Source organism: Artibeus jamaicensis, unplaced genomic scaffold (genome assembly GCF_021234435.1).
Source record: "Artibeus jamaicensis isolate MK-2021 breed Jamaican fruit bat unplaced genomic scaffold, CSHL_Jam_final scaffold_804, whole genome shotgun sequence".
Taxonomy (NCBI): domain Eukaryota; kingdom Metazoa; phylum Chordata; class Mammalia; order Chiroptera; family Phyllostomidae; genus Artibeus; species Artibeus jamaicensis.
The window spans coordinates 621,311-645,271 of record NW_026522055.1 but is presented as its reverse complement, the minus strand read 5'-3'; the positions used below and the strand labels follow the sequence as shown (position 1 = coordinate 645,271).

General features: G+C 53.9%; 2 protein-coding genes across 2 annotated transcripts; one reads left to right on the top strand and one right to left on the bottom strand.

The window, feature by feature from the left end:
* Window positions 1–18: 18 nt before the first annotated feature.
* GYS1 (glycogen synthase 1) lies at window positions 19–15,566 on the top strand. The gene is made up of 16 exons (XM_053659779.1): window positions 19–334; window positions 1,850–2,031; window positions 4,412–4,603; window positions 5,472–5,657; window positions 5,874–6,018; window positions 6,824–6,941; window positions 7,198–7,318; window positions 7,584–7,690; window positions 8,677–8,736; window positions 8,828–8,906; window positions 10,665–10,778; window positions 11,057–11,183; window positions 12,589–12,684; window positions 12,814–12,977; window positions 13,859–13,939; window positions 14,086–15,566. The coding sequence occupies exons 1-16, from the start codon at window positions 217–219 to the stop codon at window positions 14,404–14,406; spliced, it is 2,211 nt and encodes a 736-aa protein (XP_053515754.1). The 5' UTR covers window positions 19–216; the 3' UTR covers window positions 14,407–15,566.
* A 1,417-nt stretch (window positions 15,567–16,983) lies between these two features.
* LOC119041028 (ferritin light chain-like) lies at window positions 16,984–18,613 on the bottom strand. The gene is made up of 4 exons (XM_053659707.1): window positions 18,153–18,613; window positions 17,840–17,986; window positions 17,406–17,531; window positions 16,984–17,238 (listed from the first exon to the last, which is right to left on the bottom strand). Exons 1-4 carry the CDS (start codon window positions 18,252–18,254, stop codon window positions 17,086–17,088), a joined length of 528 nt encoding a protein of 175 aa, XP_053515682.1. The 5' UTR covers window positions 18,255–18,613; the 3' UTR covers window positions 16,984–17,085.
* Window positions 18,614–23,961: the final 5,348 nt, after the last annotated feature.

Genomic DNA, 23,961 nt, shown 5'->3' with positions numbered 1-23,961 from the left:
CTGCAAGGTTTTACTGCAGGGGCCCCACAAGGCTCAGTGACGCTGCAGCCGCCTCCCGCTTAGGTCTGGGGGTGCGGTCGTGCAATAGGAAGCCGAGGGCGTTGCAAGCTTCCCCTCGGACAGCAGCTACCTGGACCCACTCCTTGCCGGGTGCATTCAACAGACACCTCTGGAGCCCCCACCTGTGGCCCCTGGAACTCCCTTCCCGCCTCCGCCATGCCTCTTAACCGCACTTTGTCCATGTCCTCACTGCCAGGACTGGAAGAGTGGGAGGAGGAATTCGACCTGGAGAACACAGTGCTCTTCGAAGTGGCCTGGGAGGTGGCCAACAAAGGTGAGCATGGCAGGCGTCGGGACCCGGATGAGAAGGGCAGTCTGGGGGTGGGCGGCCGGGGACTCGAGTTTAGATAAGGGGTCGGGGCTACATAGCTTGACTCTTGCGTTCTGGGCATGGAGCCTATGACTCCCGTGTCCTTGCAGAGGGGCTGAGATATGTCTCCTGGGCTGTGGATGGGTGGAGATGAGTCTCCTGGCTGTTAAGATTAAAAGGAGGCTGGAAGCTGCCGTCCTGGGTCCTAGCAAACAGGGGCTAATCTGAAAGATTCCTAGGTCCCTTGGGGCTGTTTCTGAGAGACCTGGGTCCTGAACCCAGGAGAAGAGATGGGGGGTTGGCACTACTTAGTGCGAAACTGGGAAATGGCTGGGTTTCAGACCTGTGGCCCTCCGGATCTGGGAGAGAGCTGACTAGGACATAAGTCACTGTGGAAGAATAGGGGAATGGGTCACTTGAGAGTAAAGATGGGAGAGGACTGAAGGCCCTAATCTTAGATCCTAGGGTGGGACAGAGTTGAAGGCCTGAATGCGCAGGCTCTGAAGGAGCAGCAGGCCTGAGCTGGGAGTTCCTAGAAGGAGAGGAGCCTGTGGCCACAGACACTTGGATACTGGAATGAGGGAAGGCTGGAAAGTCCTAAGTTGGTCAGGGGCTGGGCCCTGGGATGGGAGTGGCTGGGGCCCTGGATTTCTGTGCTCGGGGCACCACAGGGCCTGAGGTTCTGGGTGTGGAGAACCAGCAGGGGCCCCAAGCCCACAGAGTAGGCAGTCTTGCTCCTCAGAAGGGAGGGATGTGGGGCGTTTTGATTAGCTGCATCTTGGGAGAGAAAGGGACTGGGTTTTGCACCATGGGAGGGGTCCGTGAACACAGAGTCGTGTATTTACTAGGGCCCAGGCTCCAGGAGGTAAGGGCGCTGGGGACCCCACCTCCTGGGTCTGGAGAGGAGTCTGGGGAGGGGCAGGGTTCCATCTGCCTGTGTACCCAGTTGGGGAGAGGAAACTGGGGGACAGGTTAGCAGTGCCTCTGGAGGGCAAGGAATGCCAGTTCCAACTTCCCTTGGGCAACTTCGGGAAGCTGGTTAGGGCCCTAACTGGAGCCTCACTGAGAACTGAGACCCGGCTCCTGTAAGCTGAGAACTCGGGAACCTGGGTCCTGGTAAATCCTCGGCAGGGCAGTGTCTGTCTTCCTTGGGGCCCCAGCGCCCGATTCCCTCAGACCCAGGAGCTCAGGCTCCTAGCCCCTTATCTCAGACTCAAAGGTCTGGCCTGAGCCCCTGCCTCCCTCAAAGCCCCTCCCCAGCCCCCTTCTCTTCCCTTGGGCCCAGGAGGACTGTCCTCCAGCCCCTATTTCCTCCTCCTTCTGACTCTGATGTCCTCCCTCTGATGGGCCCCCAGTCGCTCCCTTTCCTCTAAGCCAGAAGTCTGGGGCCCCAGTGCCTCCCATGGCCCCCCACCCTGCCCCAGGGCCCAGACATGGGGATCTCAGCCGGGGCCTGTCCTCATGGGCTTGGGCCCACAGTGGGTGGCATCTACACGGTGCTGCAGACAAAGGCGAAGGTGACAGGAGATGAGTGGGGCGACAACTACTACCTGGTGGGACCGTACACGGAGCAGGGAGTGAGGACCCAGGTGGAGCTGCTCGAGCCCCCGACCCCGGCTCTGAAGAGGACGCTGGACTCCATGAACAGCAAGGGCTGCAAGGTGGGAAATGGCTCCACCGAGGGCAGGTAGGTGGGAGCCCGCAGTCAGGGTGGGGGCAGCAGATGGAGAAGGGGTGGGCTGGGGGACACGGGAAAGAGGGAGGCATAGACAGAAACGTGGGTGACCTGGTACTTTCCCGGGCAGGCAGAGAGGACACATGATGGACACTTAGACAGACACAGGACCCCGTGAGGGAGGTGGGCGGACCCCAAGCTGCAAGACATTGGTAAACAGACATACATCGGGACAAGACAGACTAAAAGAGGGCGCCAAGAGGCCAAGATTCTCAGATCCAGAGAGAGAAAAAGAGCTAGATGGAAGGAAGGATGGACAACCAGCCAGAACCCAGGGGTGGTGGGCTGGGAGTGAGGCAGCCGGCCAGAGTAGGGATACAAGAGCCCAAAGTTCAGATTTGGCTTCTGGACTTCCTGTCCATGTGACCTTGGCCGACGGTATCAGCCCAATTAGATTGTGAGAGGATGAAACAGTTAACAAAGTCTTTGGCTCAGTTCTTGGCATGAAGTTAGCACTTCATGAACTATGATCGTTGTGGTTATTATTATCATCATCATCATTCTGACTATAAACGGCAGAGGTTGCAGAGTGAGCTGGACAGGCAGACAAGGGAGAGAGACGAATGGAGAGAGAGACTGGGTATCCTCAAAGGTGTTGGTGGCTCCCCCCACCCCCGAGAGACTAGAGCAGTAGAGAGAGAGAGAGAGAGATGGAGTTTAGATACAGAAGTGAGGCAGCCCAGTTTCAAAGAGAAAGAGAGAGAGGAAGATGGAATACTGATGAAGGGAGGAGAGGCTGCCAGGCAGACCCAGGGGACAGTTTCTGTGCACAAATCCAGGGATTAAAGAGAGGAGGGGACAGTCCCAGGGCTCCAGATGAGGGCTGAAGGATAAGCACGGAGAGGTGGCTACAGCCAAGGACAGGGCTGTGAGGCAGAGGGCTGAAGGGCAGACAGGTTGGGGCTTGGGAGCAAGAGATACAGAGATAAGGTGGTTCCTCCATTCATTCACAGCTTCTGCTTTGGGGTGGTGTCTGGAGCCCAGTCAGACGGGAGGTGTCCCCAAGAAACCCTAGGGCAAGCCAGCCCTCCCCACCCCTCGTGGCAGCTGCTCCCCACGTGCTGGGGGCCTAAGAATAGCCCCCCCAGCAAAAGGGCAGACAACAGCTGGGAGGGGGAGGGCCATTGGGGTCAGGCTGCCAGGGCTGGGAAAAACCAGGTTGGGCAGCAGGGTGACTGCCCGTCAGCTGGGCTGCGCTGTGGCAGCAAGCCCAGAACCTAGGCCGTGGAATCGGGAGGAAAAGAAGCAGGCCAAAAAATGTGGCAGGGGCAGAAATGAGACAGCGAGCCTTAGAAATGCGGCAGCGGGTCGAAAAAGGCAGCCCCCCGGGGCTTGGGGAAAGAGAGCGGGTCACGTGGCTGCAGAGGACAGCATGGGCCGAAGGGCAGAGGAAAGAGGAGGCAGGTGATGACAAATATACAGCAAAGGGTCACTAACGGGCAGCAGGTGGAAGAAATGTGACAGTGAGAACAGTGAAAGAAGCATCCAGTGGAAAGAATTAGCAGCACAGAGGAAAGATCGTGGCAGCAAGCAGGTTGAAATAATTGAGGGGGGGGGCAAGGCAGCAGGGGGCACAGAGACAAGACTTGCAAAACATGGGGTTAGAAGTAAGTCGAGCCCTGGCCGGCGTGGCCCTGGGCTGAGCGCTGGCCCGTGAACTGAAAGGTTGCTGGTTCGATTCCCAGGGTTGTGGGCCGGGTCCTCCATTGAGGCCGTGCTAGAGGCGATCGATCACTGTTTCTTCCTCACATCAATGTTTCTCTCTCTCTCTCTTGCCCTCTCTAGAAATCTTTTTGAAAATAACAAAATTAGCCCTGGCTGGTGTGGCTCAGTGGATTGAGTGCCAGCTTCGAACCGAATGGTCGCTAGTTCGATTCCCAGTCAGGGCGGATGCCTGAGATGCAGGCCAGGTCCCCAGCTAGGGGTGTGTGAGAAGCAACTGATCAATATTTCTCTTGCATATCAATGTTTCTCTCCCTCCCTTCTCTTCTCTCTAAAAGTAAATAAAATCTTTTTTTTTTTTTTAAAGAAGTACAGAAAGGAGACAGCAGGTGAGAGATAGCAGCAGTTGTAGAAACTAAGCAAGGGACAGGAAAAATGTGGCAACAGACACACAAAGATTGTGGTGGAAAGAACGAACATAAAGTGCAGAAATATGGCGGCGGGTGAGAAATTAGCGGCAGATGCAGGAACGGTGGGAAACGGGGGCAGTAAGCCCAGATAGACATCTGCCTGCTGGTGGCACAGATGCTGTCCCCAGAAACTGGGGTCAAAGCCCTGATGAGCCTCCCTGTGGGTCTCCCCAGGTGTATTTTGGGCGCTGGCTGATCGAGGGGGGCCCCCTGGTGGTGCTCCTGGACGTGGGATCCTCAGCCTGGGCCCTGGAGCGCTGGAAGGGGGAGCTCTGGGACACCTGCAGCATCGGGGTGCCCTGGTACGACCGCGAGGCCAACGACGCCGTCCTCTTTGGCTTCCTCACCACCTGGTTCCTGGGTGAGGTAGGCCCCACTGCCGGTCCCCATGTCATTCCTTTTGACCCCAGGCCCAAAATTACAGTGACCATCAGCCCCAGGCCAGAGGGGATCTGGGTCGGGGCTAGAGAACTGGGTTCGTCAGCAGCGTGCTGGGAGTTGTAGGTCCCTTAATCCAAGGATGAACTCTTATCTTTGGGAACATGGATGTCCAAGGACCCACACTGTTTTTTTTTCCGCAGAGGCCGAAAGTCCAGCCTCAGCTTTATCCACTCTAACTTTCCAAGTTAGGAACTCAGAGTCAATTAGCTCTTGGGGAGGTTGGTCTGGCTGGAGGGCTCTCCCAGGGAATTCTGGGAGTTGTAGTTCTCTAGTCTGATAGTGGTTGGACTTGGCTCTTAGATGGGGCCCTGGATGTTTGGGAAATGCCAGCCTATCTAAAAACCAGGAAACTTGGTTTTGACCCTCTTTTAGGTTCTAAAAGGCTCGAGAAACTTTATTTCCCTTGTTCTGGGATAAACAATGTGTGAACTGGCAGCCTGGGGCATTCTGGGAATTGTAGTCCTTTAGCCAATATTGAGAGCAAGTCTATTGGTAATTCAGAGGAAGGGTATTCAGGAATTTTGTCCAGAGCTTGGGGACACTAAGATTTCAGTCTTTCCAAGTCAGTCTTGCTGAGACTTATAATGCTGGCCAAAATAACCCTGTGTCCTGTCCCATCAGCCTCCAGGGATGACGTGCCCTGGCCCGGCTGCCTCAAAATGTATATTGTCCTCTGGGGATTGCAGTGGGGTGGATCTACATGTCCGCCTGCTTTCTTGTCCACCTCGGGGATTGTTGATTGTCTTCCCAACACCTGTGGAGACACAGTGGCCCTGTCCGCATTGCCCCGCAGTTCCTGGCCCAGAGTGAGGAGAAGCCACACGTGGTCGCGCACTTCCATGAATGGTTGGCGGGCGTCGGGCTCTGCCTGTGCCGCGCCCGGCGGCTGCCCGTGGCTACAATCTTCACCACCCATGCCACGCTGCTGGGGCGATACCTGTGTGCCGGTGCCGTGGACTTCTACAACAACCTGGAGAACGTAAGTTGGGAGTGTGGCCAGGTGGGAGCTGCCAGGGCTTCAGGACAGCCCAAAGCTGTCTGCAAAGCCCGAGGGGACCCAGAAGTCCCAAGGCCCCAGTGCCCTCCTCCCTCAGACCCAGGAGTCCGGCCTGCAGCCTGCCTGAGGACTCCAGAGTCTGGATGTCCAGACTTCCGCCCAGTTCTCCTAACTCGACTGCCCTTCCTCCCCGCCCAGTTCAATGTGGACAAGGAAGCAGGCGAGAGGCAGATCTATCACCGCTACTGCATGGAGCGGGCAGCAGCCCACTGCGCTCACGTCTTCGCTACTGTGTCCCAGATTACCGCCATCGAGGCTCAGCACTTATTGAAGAGGAAGCCAGGTGGGTGGCTGGCTGGGATCCCCAGACAGGAGCGAGGCAGTTGGTTATCTATGCCAAGCCCCATATCAAGTTTTTTGGTTTTTTTTTACTTTCAAGAGCAGAGAACTATAACTTCCACAATGCCCTAGGTTAGTGATCTGAATATAAGGTGACCTAGACACCCTAGATGCTAATGGGAGATGTAGTTTCTTTGGTACTAATTTCAGAAATTGTAAAATACTTTCATTCGCTCATGTAGATATGAGTTTTCTGAAACAGGATGGAGGTTCCTTGGATTAGGTGTTCGAATAAAACAGTGTTAGAACCACTTATTTTCCCAGGCTCTAGCATCAATTCTCAATGTATGTAAGATGAAAACTACAACTCCCAGAAGGCCTTTGGCTGGTCAGGTCCTTCTGTTCCTGGAGTTTTGTCCCAAGAGCTGATGGGGATTGCATTTTTTTTCATTGATGTGCTTTATTTTTGTCAGGATAGAAAATGATTGGGACCCTGAAAGAGGCTTGAAGGCAGAGGGCTAAAAAAACTACAACTCCCAGAACCCCAATGTAGATACCTTCCCTGTCTGGTTAGTCATTTGCAGGGGCTGATGGGAGTTTTAGTTATACTTGGGAACAGAAGCAAGTAATACTGAGTAAGAAAGCATCTGAGTGGCAAGGCAGCTGGGTCATCAAGGGAGCTCACAGGGGAGCTGTTGAAACAAATTGCGAGAGGAAAGGTATCTCTCCTTCAGTTATTCATTCAACCACATGGATCAAAATGAGGAAATGAAGGCATGAAACATGGGAACCTTCTCCCTCATTCCCAGATATCGTGACCCCCAATGGACTAAATGTGAAGAAGTTCTCTGCCATGCATGAGTTCCAGAACCTCCATGCTCAGAGCAAGGCCCGAATCCAGGAGTTTGTGCGGGGCCATTTTTATGGGTACGTGGGCCAGACACCTAGGTCTCCAGAGAGGAGGGGTTGGGTGCTCCGCCTCTTCCTGAGTTCCTGAATGCTGGAGCAGCGACTGAATAAGGAAGGACCTCAGATCCCCATGGAAGGACAGACACCACATACCTCAGGGATCTCCATGCTGCCTCCAGTGTTCTGTGCTGTTCTCTGCCCCTGTAGCTTCCAGGGTGTGTAGTTGCTTTGAGAGTCAGGGTCTCAGCTTCACCCTGCAATATCACTTCCTTAGGCACCTGGACTTCAACTTGGACAAGACACTGTACTTCTTCATCGCAGGCCGCTATGAGTTCTCCAACAAGGGGGCTGACATCTTCCTGGAGGCCTTGGCCCGGCTCAACTATCTGCTCAGAGTAAGACCTGGGTTGCAGGGGGACAGAAGGAGGACAAGAGAATTGATCCATACTGCCAAGAACAGAGACCCAGGGAGGTGGGGGTAGGTAATCCCCTGTGTGGCCTGGGAGTCTACAGATCTGGAGGCTGGTAACCGGTCATGTAAAACTCTCCTTGACAGGAAGGGGCACGGCAGGGTCCTGGTCATCTTGGGCGGGTGGAAAAGGGCAAGCGGCCTCTGCCTGCTTCTGTGTGATTTCACCAGCCCCCTTGCCTCTGCCCCAGGTCAACAACAGCGAGCAAACGGTGGTCGCCTTCTTCATCATGCCGGCTCGGACCAACAATTTCAACGTGGAGACCCTCAAGGGCCAAGCCGTGCGCAAGCAACTCTGGTCAGCAGCCCTTGGCCCGGGGTCCCACCTGTGGGCAGCGGGTCCAGGGTTTCTCCTGCGATCTCAATTTCATCGTCTGTAACCACCCCCAGCTCCGGGGCAGTAAGAAACCGTAGGTGGGACAAATGTGACAGCGGGACCAGGGCCCTGAGACCAAACCAGCGAGGTCCATCTCAGGCCACTGACCCTTGTTGGCTTCCTGCCTTTAGGCAAACCATTACCCTTCTCTGAGCCTCGGTTTCCTCATCTATGAAACTCCTTCCTTAACCATCACATGTTCCTTGAGCACCTACTGTGTGCCAAACACACACACACAGTAGGCCCAGGGAACTCAGTTGTGAACAGAAAACATAAAATCTCTTCCCTCATTAAGCTCACCTTCTAGAAAATGCCACAGAAAGAGCTCTAACAAGAAAAAAAGCACAGGAATATGAGACAGTGTTGTCAGGACAGGCCACACTAAGAGTGGCATTGGGTAGAGACACATAGGGGAAATGAGGGAGGAAGCCCTGTGTGTATCTGGGGGAACAACAAGTGCAAAGGCCCTGAGGTGTGTTAGAGAGAACAAGGAGATCACTGAGTCCAGACCAGAGTGCCCTAGACCAAAAGTGCAGAGAATGAGGGCACAGCTAGGGGACGATTGTGAACAGAGGACGATGTCCCTGGGGCGGCGGGGTGGCACTATTTGCTAGCTTTGGGTATATAAATTTTCTTCCCTCAACCTAATTGTCCCTTTTTATAAAATGGGGCTTAGCGTTGCCACTGTTAGGACTGCTACAAGTTCTAATAATAGCTGACATTTCCGGAAGGCTCACCATGTGCTGGGCACCGTGCACTCTCTGACAAGGCTGCACCACTTTTCCCGACGAACCTCTGAGGTTGATGCTATTTTTATCTGTATCTGACTGATGAGTCACGGAAGTCAGAGAGGGAAGGCCACCTATGTCCGACACACAGCTGATGTGATGTCGCTCTGCTCTTTCCAGGGATACGGCCAACGCCGTGAAGGAGAAGTTTGGAAGGAAGCTTTACGAGTCCTTGCTGGTGTGAGTGCCCCACTCTCAGCCCTGCATGCTTCTGGGTCCTAACCCCTCTCTTCACCCCTTCTCAGATGCATACCCCCTGCTCACCCTGTAGGGGGAGCCTCCCAGACATGAACAAGATGCTGGACAAGGAGGACTTCACTATGATGAAGAGAGCCATCTTTGCCACCCAGGTATGGTTTGGACCCCTGAGCGGAGGGACAGCAGCTCCCAACCACCCCAGAGGCAGCTCACCATATTAGCTCTAACCCTAGAGGCTGCTGGGAGTTCGGTTTCATTGGGTGACTCTTACAGGGGAATCAGTTCTGAGGTCTAGTGTGAGCTAACTGGTAGAACTTCAATTCCCAGAAGCCATTAAGGCAGGCAGTCTGCCTTCCTGTGACTTACTCTGCCACACAGGCTGCTGGGAGTTGTAGTTTCTTGGCATCCTTGGGGGTCAATGGACAATAGGTGAAGGGGGAACTTAAGAAAGTCAAGACAGCCACAAAGGGAGAACCACGGCTCCCAGCTTTCCTGAAGCAATACCAGCTCCGCCTCTGCCCCCAGGGACTGGAAGGAGCAGTAGTTTTCTTGGGCCTCCTTAGGGATAGTCAGAAGGTCAGCTAAAGCACTTCTCTGGAGTCAAGAGTCTTGGGTACTTGTGGTCAGGGTTGGTGAGTCTTTTCCTGGGGAATGAAAACCTAAACAGTCAAGTAGCACAAAGTATATGAACTGTTTTTGGCCAAACTAATTTCTAATAGTCCCTAAGGTAGTCTGCCTCACTGAGCAAGTTTATGCCTTGGCGCTGCTGGGAATTGTAGTTTCTTGGTTAGCTGAAGCTGGTAGCCCGAAGGTATATAGAACTCTTTTTTTTTTTTTTTTTAAAGATTTTACTAATTTATTTTTAGAGAAAGGGGAAGAGAGGGAGAAAGAGAAAGGAACATCAGTGTGTAATTGTCTTTCACATACCCTGGCTACTGGGGACCTGGCCCGCAACCCAGGCATGTCCCCTGACTGGGAATCAAACGCGGGACCCTTTGGTTCGCGAGTACTGACTCGATCCACTCAGCCACACCAACCAGGGCTGAACCAGGCCAGGTGTTAGAACTCTTCATGAGAAACTGGAATATTTGCAGAAGCATGAACATCCCGGCAGCACCCCCAGTACGTCGTCACGCTAGCTCTGTTGTCCTCCAGTGGGAATTGAAGGAAGATTTCAGTGGGAATTTTCCTCTTGGGAATTGAAGAGGAAAATGCTTTCATTGGGCCTGAAGTGGAGGGTGGAAGTGGAGGGAACTACAGGATGGAGAGTAAAGGGAACTTGGAGAGAAAGGAGTCCAGGATTTTCATAAGAAAACTGCCACTTCCAGCAGCTCCTCAAGCTTGTGAGAGCATAGGACACATTCTCTGCCCACTGCCCCTTAGGACCCGCCCAGTCCACTGGGGGAAGTTTAAGTTCCTTTGAATGTCTTTGTTGATAGAGCCAAGAATACACAACAAGATAGCTACAAACTCCCTGTAGTCTGTAGGGCTTATTAACCGTGGCTCTGCCTCAAAGACAGCTGGGAATTGTAGTTTCTGGTGGTACAGTGGATTGAGTGCCAGCCTAAGAACTGAAAGGTCATCTGTTCGATTCTGTCAGGGCACATGCCTGGGTTGAGGGCCCGGTCCCTAGGTGGGGTCAGGGGAGAGGCAACCAATCAATGTATTTCTTGCATGTCAATGTTCCTCTTTCTCTGTTTCTCCCTCCCTTCTTCTCTCTGAAAATGAATAAATAAAATACTTGAAAAAGGAAAAGAGAACCTTTACAGATAGAGCCAAGTAGGAAGTCTATAACTCTTGGTCATCCTTAGGCTTGTTGCCCCACAGCCTGATGGGAATTGTAGTCTCCTTGGATTCTCATGGCCAGCATGTCCCTCCACTGACCCTTACCCCACTTGTAACCCCTACAGCGGCAGTCTTTCCCCCCTGTGTGCACCCACAATATGCTGGACGACTCCTCAGACCCTATCCTGACTACCATCCGCCGCATTGGCCTCTTCAACAGCAGTGCTGACAGGGTCAAGGTAAGGCCACTGCTTAGGCTGGGTTGGCCTTGGCAGGTAGTGGGCGTAGCCTGGACCTCACATCCCACCGCCCCCAGCCCTGTGCCCTGTTATCAAAGGATTGCTATGTCTTGAAAGAACCTTAGCTTTGGAGGCAGACAGAGTGGGGTTTAAATTGTTGTCCTGCCCCTGACTTGTGTGACTTTACACTGGTTTCTCACCCTTTCTGGGCCACTCTGGGATTCCAGACGATAGCTAAATAGGGTGCCTTGGCCTGAGCCCTTTTTTTTCACTGCCAGATTATTTTCCATCCGGAGTTCCTTTCCTCCACGAGCCCCCTGCTTCCAGTGGACTATGAGGAGTTTGTCCGTGGCTGCCACCTCGGGGTCTTCCCCTCCTACTATGAGCCTTGGGGCTACACACCGGGTGAGTGCGGAGCGGCGTTGGGGTTCTGGTCAGACCCTGCACGATCCTGGGACCAGGCACTGGCCCCCTCTGAAGCTCCAGCTCAGGGGCAACAGTCTGTATTGCAGAACAGTCTTTGTCACAGAAACACAGAATGTTTCTGTGACACAGTTGCTCATGTGATATGTAGAGAGAGGACTGATGTCACCGTTCACATGTGGTTTTCCCCCCATCTACTGACATTTGCCTCTCTCCTTCACCAAATGACCACAGCTTAATGCACAGTTCGCTAACACTACGGAACGTGGCTGAGTCTCCCTGAGCTGCCCCTGGTACCCTCTGGCTCCTTCCTGCTGTTGGCTGCAAGTTCCAACCGCTTATTTGTCATTCTCCTTCATTTTTGGCTGTTTTGCTCTGGTCTCCAAAACTCAACTCTCCGTACAGCCTTTTTAAGCAAACTTCTTGCATGTGGGTGTTTTGTTTTGTTTTGTTTTGTTTTTAGATTTTATTGATTTATCTTTAGAGAGGGAAGGGAAGGAGAGAGGGAGAGAAATATCAATGTATGGTTGCCTCTTGTGGATTCCCTGCTGGGTACTAGCCTGCAACCCAGGCATGTGCCCTGACTGGGAATCAAACCGCTATCCTTTGGTTCACAGGCCCACGCTCAATCCACTGAGCTACACCAGTCAGGGTGTGTTTTTAAAGCTAAATAAATACGTTTGCTGTGGTATTTCTTACTTCATGAGTAAGTTAACAAGTCTTATAAACCATGCCTAATGATCATGAGGAGTTTTGTCTGCTTTCATTCATCCACGGTTAAAATGGTGCATAGGTTTTGTGTGGTTGGTCCCTACCCTGGTTTTCCCACAAGCCCTGTTATATTTGGTGTCTGCTTTTGTAGCTTCACAGAGGTGTTCGTTTGTTTTTTTTTAAGACATTACATAAGAATTATAAGGAATTCCTTGAACCATTTCTCAGTGCTGGATAAGGTAGTAAACATAGTGCTTACTCAGTACCCAGCAATGGTAACTTCCTGTCAAAACAGACTGTGAAGTTATGATAACCAAAACAGTATGACGGGCACAAGAAAGAATCTTATAGGTTGTGAGGATTAAGCAGAATGGCAGGCTTTGGCGCAGAGCTCAACGAGTTAGTATCCTCACCGCCCAACTATAGATTTTTCCTCATTCGAAGCCTTGGGGCAAGTGAATTCCTTTTTCTGAGCCTCTTAGCTTCCCCTCTAAGAAATAGGGACTATTAATAGTCTATTGCACAGCCTGGGTTTTTCAGCTGTTGACTTGCTCAGCACAGTGCCCAGCTGTTGGTTGGTTAAAGGCGCCACTAGGGGGTGCCGTTGAGGCTTTTGTTGAGATTTAAGCCTGTAGGAGGGGAAAGCTAAGTAGGCCTTTCTCACGCCTTCCTGCAGCTGAGTGCACAGTTATGGGCATCCCCAGTGTCTCCACCAACCTCTCTGGCTTCGGCTGCTTCATGGAGGAACACATCGCAGACCCCTCAGCTTACGGTCAGCACCCAGACTGAGATCCGGGACTCCTGGGGGCCTGGGGAGGAAGGGTTTTGGTGCCACAGCATTCCAGGGAGAAGGAAGGTCCCCCCCTAGCTGTTTCCTGAGTTCCCGTCCTGGACCCCACAGGCATCTACATTCTGGACCGGCGGTTCCGCAGCCCGGACGATTCCTGCTCGCAACTCACCTCCTTCCTCTACAGCTTTTGCCAGCAGACCCGGCGTCAGCGCATCATCCAGCGGAACCGCACTGAGCGTCTCTCGGACCTCCTGGACTGGAAATACCTAGGCCGGGTATAACTCACTCCCTTTCCTGTCCTTTGCTGGTGAATGTACCGCTTCCGGTTCTGTGTCTCTGGTTTCTCAGTCCCAAAGGCTGGCACTGAGGCAACCGATCTCATACTTGTGAAGGTTGTTGTCTCTTTAAGAAATTAATCAACTTCTGGAAGACCCCCATTGGCCCAAAGTTCTCTATTTGCATAAGGGTGTGGCCAAGGGAACGTGACTCAGAGACTGTCCATTCACAGCTCTGCTATCTACCTAAGGGGTGGAGCCAGCAAAAAATAGATAATAGGCTTAGGTCAGCGATTTTCTTCAGGGTGCACATAAACTACAGAAATTCTTCAGCACATCAAAAAATATATATTTTTTGCCAATCTGCCAAAAAAGTAGAACTTTGATTCATTCACACCGGACAGCTATTGTGTTGGCTGTTATTTATTTATATGACAATCTAAGGGAAAAGACCTCAGTGCCCCTGGCTAAGTAGTCAGGTGTTGCACGTTTTAAAAATTCTTGCCGCCCTAGCAAGAATTTTTTAAACATACAATACCTGGACACATGCAACCCACAGCACATGCCTCGGTTGCAGTCCGGGTCCCTAGTTGGGGGTGTACGAGAGGCAGCTGATGGATGTTTCCCTCTCCCCCTCTCTCTCAAAAATAAATAAATAAAATCTAAAAGTGAAAATAAAATAAAAATAGAAAATTTTGCAGCCCACCAATTGAAAATCGCTGGCTCAGGCCCCAAGCCTTAGAATGGCCTAGTGAAACGTGTTACAGAGTGTGCTCATCTGCATAAAAGGTGTGGGCAGGGTGCACACACACACACACACCTCTGCTCTGGACAAGTCGGCACCCACCCCCTAATGCCCCTCCACTTTTCTTTCCCTCAAGTACTATATGTCTGCACGCCACATGGCACTGGCCAAGGCCTTCCCAGAACACTTCATCTACGAGCCCCATGAAGCTGACAGGGTGAGTTGGCCCCGGGTCCCTTGAAGGGCTCGGAGCTAGGGCCCCCGGCTGGGGGTGGAGGGTTCCCGCCTGGAACCGGAAAGCCCGGGCAGGACTAGGGATCTGTGCTCACTTTCCCCTTTGTGCTAACTTCCGCTCGCACACAGGCCCAGGGGTACCGCTACCCACGGCCGGCCTCAGTGCCACCGTCACCCTCGCTGTCTCGACACTCGAGCCCACACCTGAGTGAGGATGAGGATGAACCCCAGGACCGGCTGCCGAATGAGGAAGGCGAGCGCTATGACGAGGAAGAGGAGGCCGCCAAGGACCGGCGCAACATCCGTGCCCCGGAGTGGCAGCGCCGCTCCTCCTGCAATTCTTCCACTGGCGGGAGCAAGCGCAGCTCAGACACCGGCCCCTCCAGCTCAGCCAGCAGTCCCAGCGAGCCCCTCAGCCCCGTCAGCTCCCTGGGCGAGGAGCGCAACTAAGTCCCGCCCCACACTCCCGGTCTGCCCTGCCTCCCTCTCTTCTAGAGGATGGATGTGGAATGGCGCTGTTCCTAATCCCTGCTCCAAACCGCCAAGCTTCCCTGAGGTCCACAGCCCCACGCACTCCACCATAGAGTCTAGCCCCTTAAGCTCTGCTCTTGGAATGCCCAACACTCCAGAATCTACAACGTAGTGCCTTTCTTGGGCTCCAGAATACATAATCTGAGCCCTTGAGTCTCCCAGACCTCGCATGGATCACAGAGGCCAGAAATCTGCCAATACGGTCTCATGGTGCCAGAAGCTTGAGGAGACGGGGCCTATCACCTTCCAAGCTGGGGCTCCTAGAACCCTTTGTAGCTTGCAAATTCTGCAATATTCGGAGCCTGCCCTGCTCAGCCTGGCCAGGGGCTAGTGGGTGCGGGGTGGGGGTGGGGGCATCCAGCGCTTGCAGCCAAGCGGTGCCCCAGCCAAATGGAACAATCAAGTTCACAGTTGGAGCACTTTCAAAGGACTCCTGCCAACTGAATGCAGTAGGTCCTCCATTTCACTCCAGAACTTGGACTCCAGGACAGACAAGCCTGTTTACTCTGTGCTGACCCTCCCTGTGGTGTCCACTTCTGCCTGGAGGGTCCCTCCACCCATGGTCCCTACACAAGAGAGCCACGTGGCTCCTCACTGCTGCTGGATAGCACGCAGTCTTGATCTGGCTGCTGTGCTGGCCTTTTCTGGATCGGCCCCTCCTCCGTCCCTGAGTCTGGGTTCTCCCCCGTATATCCAGGTTCCTTCTGTGCCCTCGAGGGAGTCCCCCTGCTGAGGGCAGAACTGGCTGTTCTCCAATGTCACACTCCACAGCCGCCAGGCCCAACAAAAAAACCACTGGGTTCTGGGTCCTGGCTGGCGAGGCCAGACCCCTTATCACTATGCTGCATCCTGGTCCCCTTCCCCTGGTCTAGAACTGAGCCCTCTGGGTTCTGGGTTCTAGAACACCCGTTTTTACCTCGAGGCTCTTCTACCCTGAGCTGTGCCTTGTCCCCAGCTTTGGTGACAGGGAGGTGTCCCTCATGTGTGCTGTGTCTGATGCACTTGGTTTGCAGTTGGGAGTGAGGGGGGAGGGACCGAAGTGTGTGTGGACAATGAAACAATACATCTATATTTAAGAATCCCAGGTCTGGTTGGCTGGGAGGGTTTGGTGCACCTCTCACCAAACCCATCCCTCTTTTTGGCTTCTACCCACTTTCTCTTCACTCCCTCTCCTATTTCTCCCCCTGCCCACCCTTCGGTCCCTGATTTCTGGTATCATTCAGCTGTTCTGGAATCTAGTGTTCTTTCAAGGGAAGGCACCTGTGTCCTGTTTGGTGGGGACATAACGTGCCAGTGGCAAACATTTGGAGAAAGAGCTCTCACTGCACAATGGACCCGCTGTGAGACCGTGACCCATGCATGTCTGGCTCTTTAAATTCCTCCACAGTAGCAATAAGCAAGTGCTCAATAACCAGAAGTAGCTGCTACCTGATTGGAGGGCGCAGATACAGAACATTTGCATCATTGGGAAAGTTCTACAGGACAGTACTCGCTTAGGGCGTGTCCCCAGGGCTCTGTGGCCACTGGCCTTAGACCATGCTGTCCCCTGGAGAGTTGTCTTTGGGAAAAATATTTTTCCTTTCAGCTGTAGTCTTCATTGGTCATAGAAACATCTCTGAATGAACTGCTTTGCAGGGCAGTATAAAAAGCTCCAATTGCTGATGGTCCTGTTAGGCACCATGTGGCAGACACACCTGCCTCTCCCCCCTTCAGAATCCCCCCCAGTCACCAGCACCAAAGTGCAGTGACAGCCAGGGCAGCAGGGTGCTGGGTGGACAAAACAACAGGTGTCCAGCAGCCACTTCCTTTTAAACCCAAGCAACAGCAGAGAAAGGCAGAGGTCAGCACTGACACCCTTTTGTAACTCAGACCCTTCTTCCAGCTTCTTCAGTTCCCATTTGTATAATTTGGCTCCAGTCACACTTCCCGGTTTCTGTGCCGGCCCCAACCCCTGGCTCAGCTCCTGTCCATCATGTGCTCCCAATGCTTCCCAATCACTTGACTGTTTCTGCCACTTGTGTGCCTTGAACTGGAGAAGAGGTAGCAAGCAGTCCTTGGAGCAGGTTGCATCTGGTGTGCCCCCTGCTTGTCATGGGCAATTTCCATACCAACATCCTCAACTCACCCATACAAAGGGGCTGATCTTCCTGGAAACAGCCAGACTCACTGCACTTCGGCACATCACTGGGCGACACACTAGAAGCTTATGGTTACTACCAGATACTGGGAACAGTGTGAGCTTGCAGCCACCAGGTCCAGGTGCTGAATAAACTAAACCCTCCCTGCAGCTGGGGCTTCCCCCACCTAGGTGGGGCCGTTAGCCTGGCAAGCAGAGAACTGGCTACTGCCACACACCCTGGGGAGCTCCCCCCTCAGAACAGCTGGGCAAAGGCCTCTTCTCTGCCAGGCTGGTCCCCTTAGCCTGGTGAGAGTACATCCCACAGCACACACACACACCCAGCAGCTGCTGTAAAAAGCTTTATTGCTTCCATTTGGTCCAATGCATGGGAGAGGGTTCCAGGGTGAGGCTCAGGCAAAAGCCAGACACCACGGAAATGCAGAGGGGCCCCTCGAAGGCCTCTGGGCTCCAAAGCCTTCCTAGTCGTGCTTGAGGGTGAGCCTTTCGAAGAGATACTCACCGTACCCAGCCTGGGGGCCGCCCAGCCTGTGGATGTTAATCAGGTGGTCGCACATTTTCTTGATGAGTTTCACCTCCTCATCCAGGAACTGGTTCTTCAGGAAGTCACAGAGCTGAGTAAAAGAAGAAAAGCACTGCCAATTGTCGATAACAGCGTGACATTGGGGGAAAATATTCACATATAAAGTTTGTCCAAGAGACGCTAAGGCTTAAGAGTATAATCTTCATTCCAGTAAAGGGCTTAGCACTGGTAGACTACTTCGATAAAAGTGGTACCCACATAAAGGTCTGTGCGGGCAGAAGCCAGGGCATGCAGATCCAAGAGGGCCTGGTTCAGGGTCTTCTCCAAGGCTAAGGCTGCTTCCATGGCGTCCTGAGTTGTACCCCACTCATGTCTGGAAGACTTCTACAAAGGAGACAGGGAAGGCTGAGAACGGGCCACAGAACCCGCAGAGAGCTAAAAACTGCTCCCTTCTCCCACAGGGCCTGCTCTGAGAGACGTCTATCACCTGCAGACCCCTACATATACACGGCCCGGGAGACCTGGCTGCGGACTCAGAACTGGCTGTGCTTACACTCCCACTCACAATGAAGGACCCACACGGATCTGGAAACCTCCCAGAAACCCTCGTGGTTCCTGAACCGCGGCAGTGAAGGCGCCGGGGCGCACGGACTGCTGGGAAATGTAGTCCACGGGGCTGCACACAATTTTACCTGCACATCCTGGAGAAGAATGCGGCCACCGTGCTGGTTTTGCAGCGTTAAGAGACAATCGGCGTCTTCGCGCTTCTTCTTGGCCAACTCCCGGAAGAAGTGGCCCACGTCCTGCAGAGCCACATCGTCCCGGTCGAAATAGAAGCCCTTGGGGAAGAGATGGCAGAAAGAAGGGTCAGCGGGAGGCGAGGCCAGGAGCGCAGACTCCGCCCTCTGACTATCCAGCAGGGCAAAGAATGCCAGCGCGTGCACAGAGGGCCAGATGTGCGCAGTTGTGGGGCTCTCTTGCCTGGGGCATCCTGGGGACCCTTACCAGAGACAAGTAGTTATAGGAGGCGTACAGATGTAGGTTGACCAGGCTGTTGACCGCTGCCTCCACTTCAGTGGAATAATTCTGACGAATTTGGGAGCTCATGGTTGTTTCTTACAAGGAGTTAAGTTCAGATAATCGTGATGGTGGTCTCGGAGACTGAGGAAGGCTGAGGTGGTTTTGAAGGTGGTACTGGGTAAGAGGTTGGAGGGTGGTCGGAGCCTGGAAGAAGGGGCGTCTCTAGGTCTGTTTCGTCCAAACCGTGTACAAGCAAGAGATCTCTGTGATGCTGTGCCCAAGCTGGCTTCCTTTATAGCCATTAGGGCCCCTGGAGGTGCAGTGTTCAGGAAGTGCAATTAGCCAATGCTCCTTGGTGGTATGTGGGGCCTAGAGCCCCGAGCGACTGAGCCAGAGCAGATAGGAGCCCCAGACTCCTGCCCCTCTGAGAGGTGAGGAAGTCACAGGCTCGTAGCTGGAGGCTGTTGTGAAATGGGAAATTAGGGGGCATGGGGGTTTGGGGATGCAAGGGTCTGGTGCTGATTGGGGGTAGTCAGGGGTTTGGGGGTTCTCTGGTAGGTGGAAGATTAATGGGGACACTGGGAGCCCTGGAAAATGATGTTCCCATAGTCCTGAGGCTGTCTCTGGAAGTAGGTTGGGTTCAGGGGTTGTCTTCGCCGAGGCCTTCAGATTCCTGGGGTTTGCTTTGGAAGCTGAGGGGTCCCCAGATCATCGGAAAGTTTTGAGGACAGTGAGATAATACTTCAGGAAACTTGGGGGGCTCTCTGGAAGATGGGTTGGAAGTGAGCCTTAGGATTCATTCAGAAGTGGTATTACTTTTTTTATTTCTTTGTATCCTTTTTTTTTTTTTTAATCTTTAGAAGGGAAGGGAAGGAGAGAAGGAGAGAAATATCAATGTATGGTTGCTTCTCGTGCATCCCCTGCTGGGAACTGGCCTGCAACCCAGAAATGTGCCCTGACTGGGAATCGAACCTTGATCCTCTGGTTCGCAAGTCCGTGCTCAATCCACTGAGCTACACCAGCCAGGGTGGAATTCCTATCTTTCTGGAAACTTTCAGAAGGAGGTGTTTAGGCCCTTGAGGTGGTCTGCAAGATTAAAAGGGCAGTTGCTCTGGAGCCTGGGGGCTCATGCCCAGGATTCGGGGAGAAGAGTGTTTTTGGAAGCACAGAAGGGTATTTTTTAGAAGTAGTGATAGGGAAACTCAAGAGATACAGGTACATATAGAAGGTAGAACCTTACTGCAATTCCTTCTTTTTCCTGCTACACAGAGTGTGGGTGGGAAGGCTGGAGCTTAGGCAACCCCGTTGGAACCCGAGGTGACCACCACAGAAACCAGTGCCGAGAACCCTGAGGCAGGAAGGCAGAAGACCTCACAGGATTGCTCAGCAAGCCCTACCTGCCCATGTTCAGATTCCTCCACGTGAGGGATGAACCCTTGTGGATAAGCCACAGCCACTTGGGGCGCCTGTTATAAGAGCTGAATGTGGGCCTGGCTCACTTGGAGGGTTTATCTGGAAGAGCCCAGCAGAGCTCCTGTCCCGAGAGGTCGCTTACCCATGGCGATGGCTGTCTTCCCAGTGCCCGGCTGGCCAGCGATGAGAACCGCCCGCCCGGCGATCTTCCCTTCCCGGATCATCTCCAGCACCACGCCAGCTGCCCGCCGCGCCGCCAGCTGACCCACCATGCCCTGGGAGGCCTGTGGGGTGGGGAGCCAGAACAAGTGTCTTCCTGCTGGGCTACCCCCATCTCTACCACCTCCCAGCCCAGGATGTGAAAGTGGATGTTTGGAGGGACATCAGGGAAAAGCCAAAAGAGCCTTTGCTATGACAATTTTTTTTCAGATCAATAGAATTCTACATGTGGCTGAATCTGATAAATATGGAGCTAAAGGTCCAGAAGAACATAACAGCCCCCATACTCCCCCGGGCCCTCCACGGAACAGGCTTCCCACCCACCCAGATCAGCTCTACCTGCTGAGGCTCCAAGGCGTCGTCCAGCCCCAGTCCCCGGATGCGGGAGTGAGCTCCTGTGTGCAGAGGGGGAACCAGGAGACACGGTTACTGGCCGGCTCCTAGCAGTGTGTGGCCCAGGTGATGGGTGCCCCTCTGGGCCCTGCTTTCCTCCTTGGCCAATTGGGGGCCTGGGTCCCCTCCTCACTGCAAGGATGGCAGGACTTGCAAAATGCTCAGTGAACAAGAGTGGCTTCTCTCAAAATCCATCAGATCCAGACCCAAGTCCCTGGGACCTGGTGAACCACGGGGTCAGGTCAGGTCTGACCAGGAAGGCTAAGGACTATGGTTACTATGTGCTTGTGGCCCGCGTGGCCTCACAGGTTCTCCTTTCCTTGCATGTAACCCTGGAGGAACCATAGTCCCAGCTACTATCTCCTGGGAGCACTTTTGGAGTTCTATAACCACCCTGGGCTCCCACCAACATGGATGTGGGAGGGGCTCAGAGAGGCTGGGTCCCTTGCCCAGTGAGGAGTGCAGACTCGGCATTCAATGCTTTACACTAGAGAAGGACTGGGCAAACTGCAGCCTGTGGTCCAGCCACTTGTTTTTGTAAATAAAGTTTTATTGGAACACAGACATGCCCATTGGCTTATACTGTCTGGGACTGCTTTCCCCCTGCAGTGGCAGAATTGAATCTTTTTCAACAGAGAGATTCACTGTCTGGCCCCTTAAGAGCAGATCTGTGGACACCACACTAGACCATGAGCACCCCAAGGGCAGGGACTGGGGGCACTAGTGTCTGCTGGGTCCTGGGCTCCCGGCAGCTGGGACAGGGCATCGGCACCTGCACGGGAAGGACTTCATGTTACTGAAGCAGGGGAGCTATTCCACCCTCACTTGGCAGATGAGGCAACTGAGGCCCAGAGAGCACCGAGCCCCTTGCTATTTGGCTCAGAAGTGGCAGCCAGCGATACGCTTCTATAACCCACAAGCCCTTTAAGGCATAACTTGGAGATGTGGCAAAATTGGTTTCAACCACTGCCATGAAGCGAGTTGCAATAAAGCAAGTGTCCCAATAAAGGCGCCACAAAATTTTTTATTTCCTAGTGCCTATAAAAGTAATGTTTGCACGATACTGTCGTTTATGAAGTGTGCAATAGCGCATGTCTAAAATCACCATGTGTTATACTTCCCTTAATGAAAAAATACTTTGTTGCTATAGAACACTAACTGACAGCTAAGCCTTCAGCAAGTCGAAATCTTTAAGCTGTGGCACTGAACAGATGAATCCGCACCGACCGGCGCACACTTCTCCCTGCAAGGAAGGCTGTCTGTGAAGGCTGCACCCCACTGGCCCCACTGCTCCCCAACTTCTGTTCCTGGAACCAGGTGCCCTTGGGCTGTGAGCCAGGACCAGTGACCGGTTGCTCCGAGTCTCAGCTCGTCTGCAATGGGATGACACACACTCTGCATCTGTGGGCAATGGCCCCACAGGATCAGCAGGATGTGAACCTGTAGCTTCAGGGCTTTTCTGTGTCATCTGCAGGGAATGAGCCAGGCCCGGGCCTGGCCCTCAGGGAGCTAATACCACCGGATTACGTGCTGGGTGGACGGGATGTTCAGTACTGAGCCAAACCCAGAACACACTATCAGCCATCCACTCCTGTGACCGCCGAGCAGGATGCTGGCTCTCCCAGGAGCCCACAGGGTGGCAAAGCCTGCAGCCTGGGACTGGGGTCTGGAGCACACGCTCATGCCTCTTGGGGTGCAGGGCAGGTTGGCTCTGCAGGGGAGCACAGGGCAGGCAGGGTCCCGTGCTGCTCCTGCTCCACGCCCACTCGCCAATGTGCTCGATCCTCGTCACGTCTCGGACCTCTGGGACCTTGGTGGTGGCCGTCTGGGGGTGGAGGAAGGAAGATGTGTCAGAAGAGCCCTCCTGGCCCTGGTTTCCACCAACTCCTCCCCCGTCCCTCCTGCCACCTCCCATGAAAGTCCCCTCCACTCCTCCCCAAAAGCAGGCTGACAGCCCCACTGCCAGCCACCACCACCCTCTCAGCTGCCTCCAGCCCGTGCTGGCTGGGTGACTCCTCTGTCCTCTGAGTCCCAGGACGATGAGGACTCTGTCCCATTCACAGATCCGTCCCCATGGCCTCGCCCATATTTGGGGCCCAGGAACTGCTTGGTGAAGGGAGAGGTCAGTGTGAGGACAAACTCTAAGGCAGAGCAGGCATCTCGGGGTTGGTCAGACCTGTGGACGCCCCAGCCCCTCCCGCACTTGACGCCCCAGCTCTGCCACTAGGCTGTGAGACATGGGGGTCCTGGGGTCCCGCCTGCTCTCCCCGCCCCCTCACTGGACAGACCAAGCTGTGCTCACCATGGGGGCCCCTCCCTGACCCCTGACCCTGCCAGGTTAGGTCTAGGGTCTCTGGATGCCCAGACGGAAGGGTCTCAGCTGGGAGTCCGACCTCCCTGTGGGATCTCGCTCTCCCGAGGGAGACGGTCGGGTCGAGGTTCTTGGCTCAGATGGATGTGTTCCCGTGAAAGGCACAGCCCACGCTCACTTGTTCGCCTGAGGCCTCAGTGTTTGGGGTTTGAATGAATGACTAGAAAAGTGCTGAGCTCATTGAAAAGGTCAGTACCCAGGTCCCTTTCTCTCCAAAGAGAGAAGCCAGCCACCACCCCTTCTCGTGTGGGGGAGGGAGGTGAGCAAACACCACCTGGGCCCATTTAAGAACCCACAGGAAATTCTTCGTGATGCCAAAAACATGGCAGCCCTGGCTGGCGGGACTCAGTGGACTGAGTGCCAGCCTGCAAACCGTAGGTTCTCCAGTTCGATTCCCAGTCAGGGCACGTGCCTGTGTTGCAGGCCAGGTCCCCAGTAGGGTGCGTGTGAGAAGCAACCACATGTTGATTCTTCTCTCCCTCTCCTTTTCCCTCCCCCTCTCTCCATAAATAAACAAGTAAACTCTAAAAATAAATGAAAATAAATACGATGTTAAAAAGAACATGGCAGCATGGGGCACAGAGGCAGCAGGGGCAAAATGTGTGTTAGAAATAAGTAGAGACAGGAGGCAGCCGTTGGCAGAGAACAGCAGTTACAGCAACTAAGCAAGGGACAGGAAAAATGTGGCAACAGAGATGGGAAAAGATTGTGGTGGGAAGAACGAACATAAAGTGCAGAAATATGGCGGCGGGTGAGAAATGAGGACAGATGCAGCAACAGTGGGACTCGGGGGCAGTAAGCCCAGGCAGACATCTGCCTGCTGGTGGGAGAGGCACAGGTGCTGTGCCAGAAACTGGGGTCGAAGCCCCGAGCCTCCCTGTGGGTCTCCCCAGGTGTATTCTGGGCACTGGATGATTGAGGGCGGCCCCCTGGTGGTGCTCCCGGACCTGGGAGTCTCAGCCTGGGCCCTGTAGCGCTGGAAGGGGGAGCTCTGGGACACCTGCAGCATCGGGGGGGGGACGTGGGGTCGTGGTAAAACTGGGAGAGGCTAATGAGGCCAAGCAAAGGAGGCAGAACCATTTGGTCCCAATCTGCTACTAGAAAACACGCAGTCTTGATCTGGCTGCTGTGCTGGCCTTTTCTGGATCGGCCCCTCCTCCGTCCCTGAGTCTGGGTTCTCCCCTGTATATCCAGGTTCCCTCGAGGGAGTCCCCCTGCTGAGGGCAGAACCGGCTGTCCTTCAATGTTACACTCCGCAGCTGCCAGGCCCAACAGGAAACCACTGGGTTCTGGGTCCGGGCTGGCGAGTCCAGACCCTTATCACTATCCTGCATCCTGGTCCCCTTCCCCTGGTCTAGAACTGAGCCCTCTGGGATCTAGAACATCCGTTTTTACCTC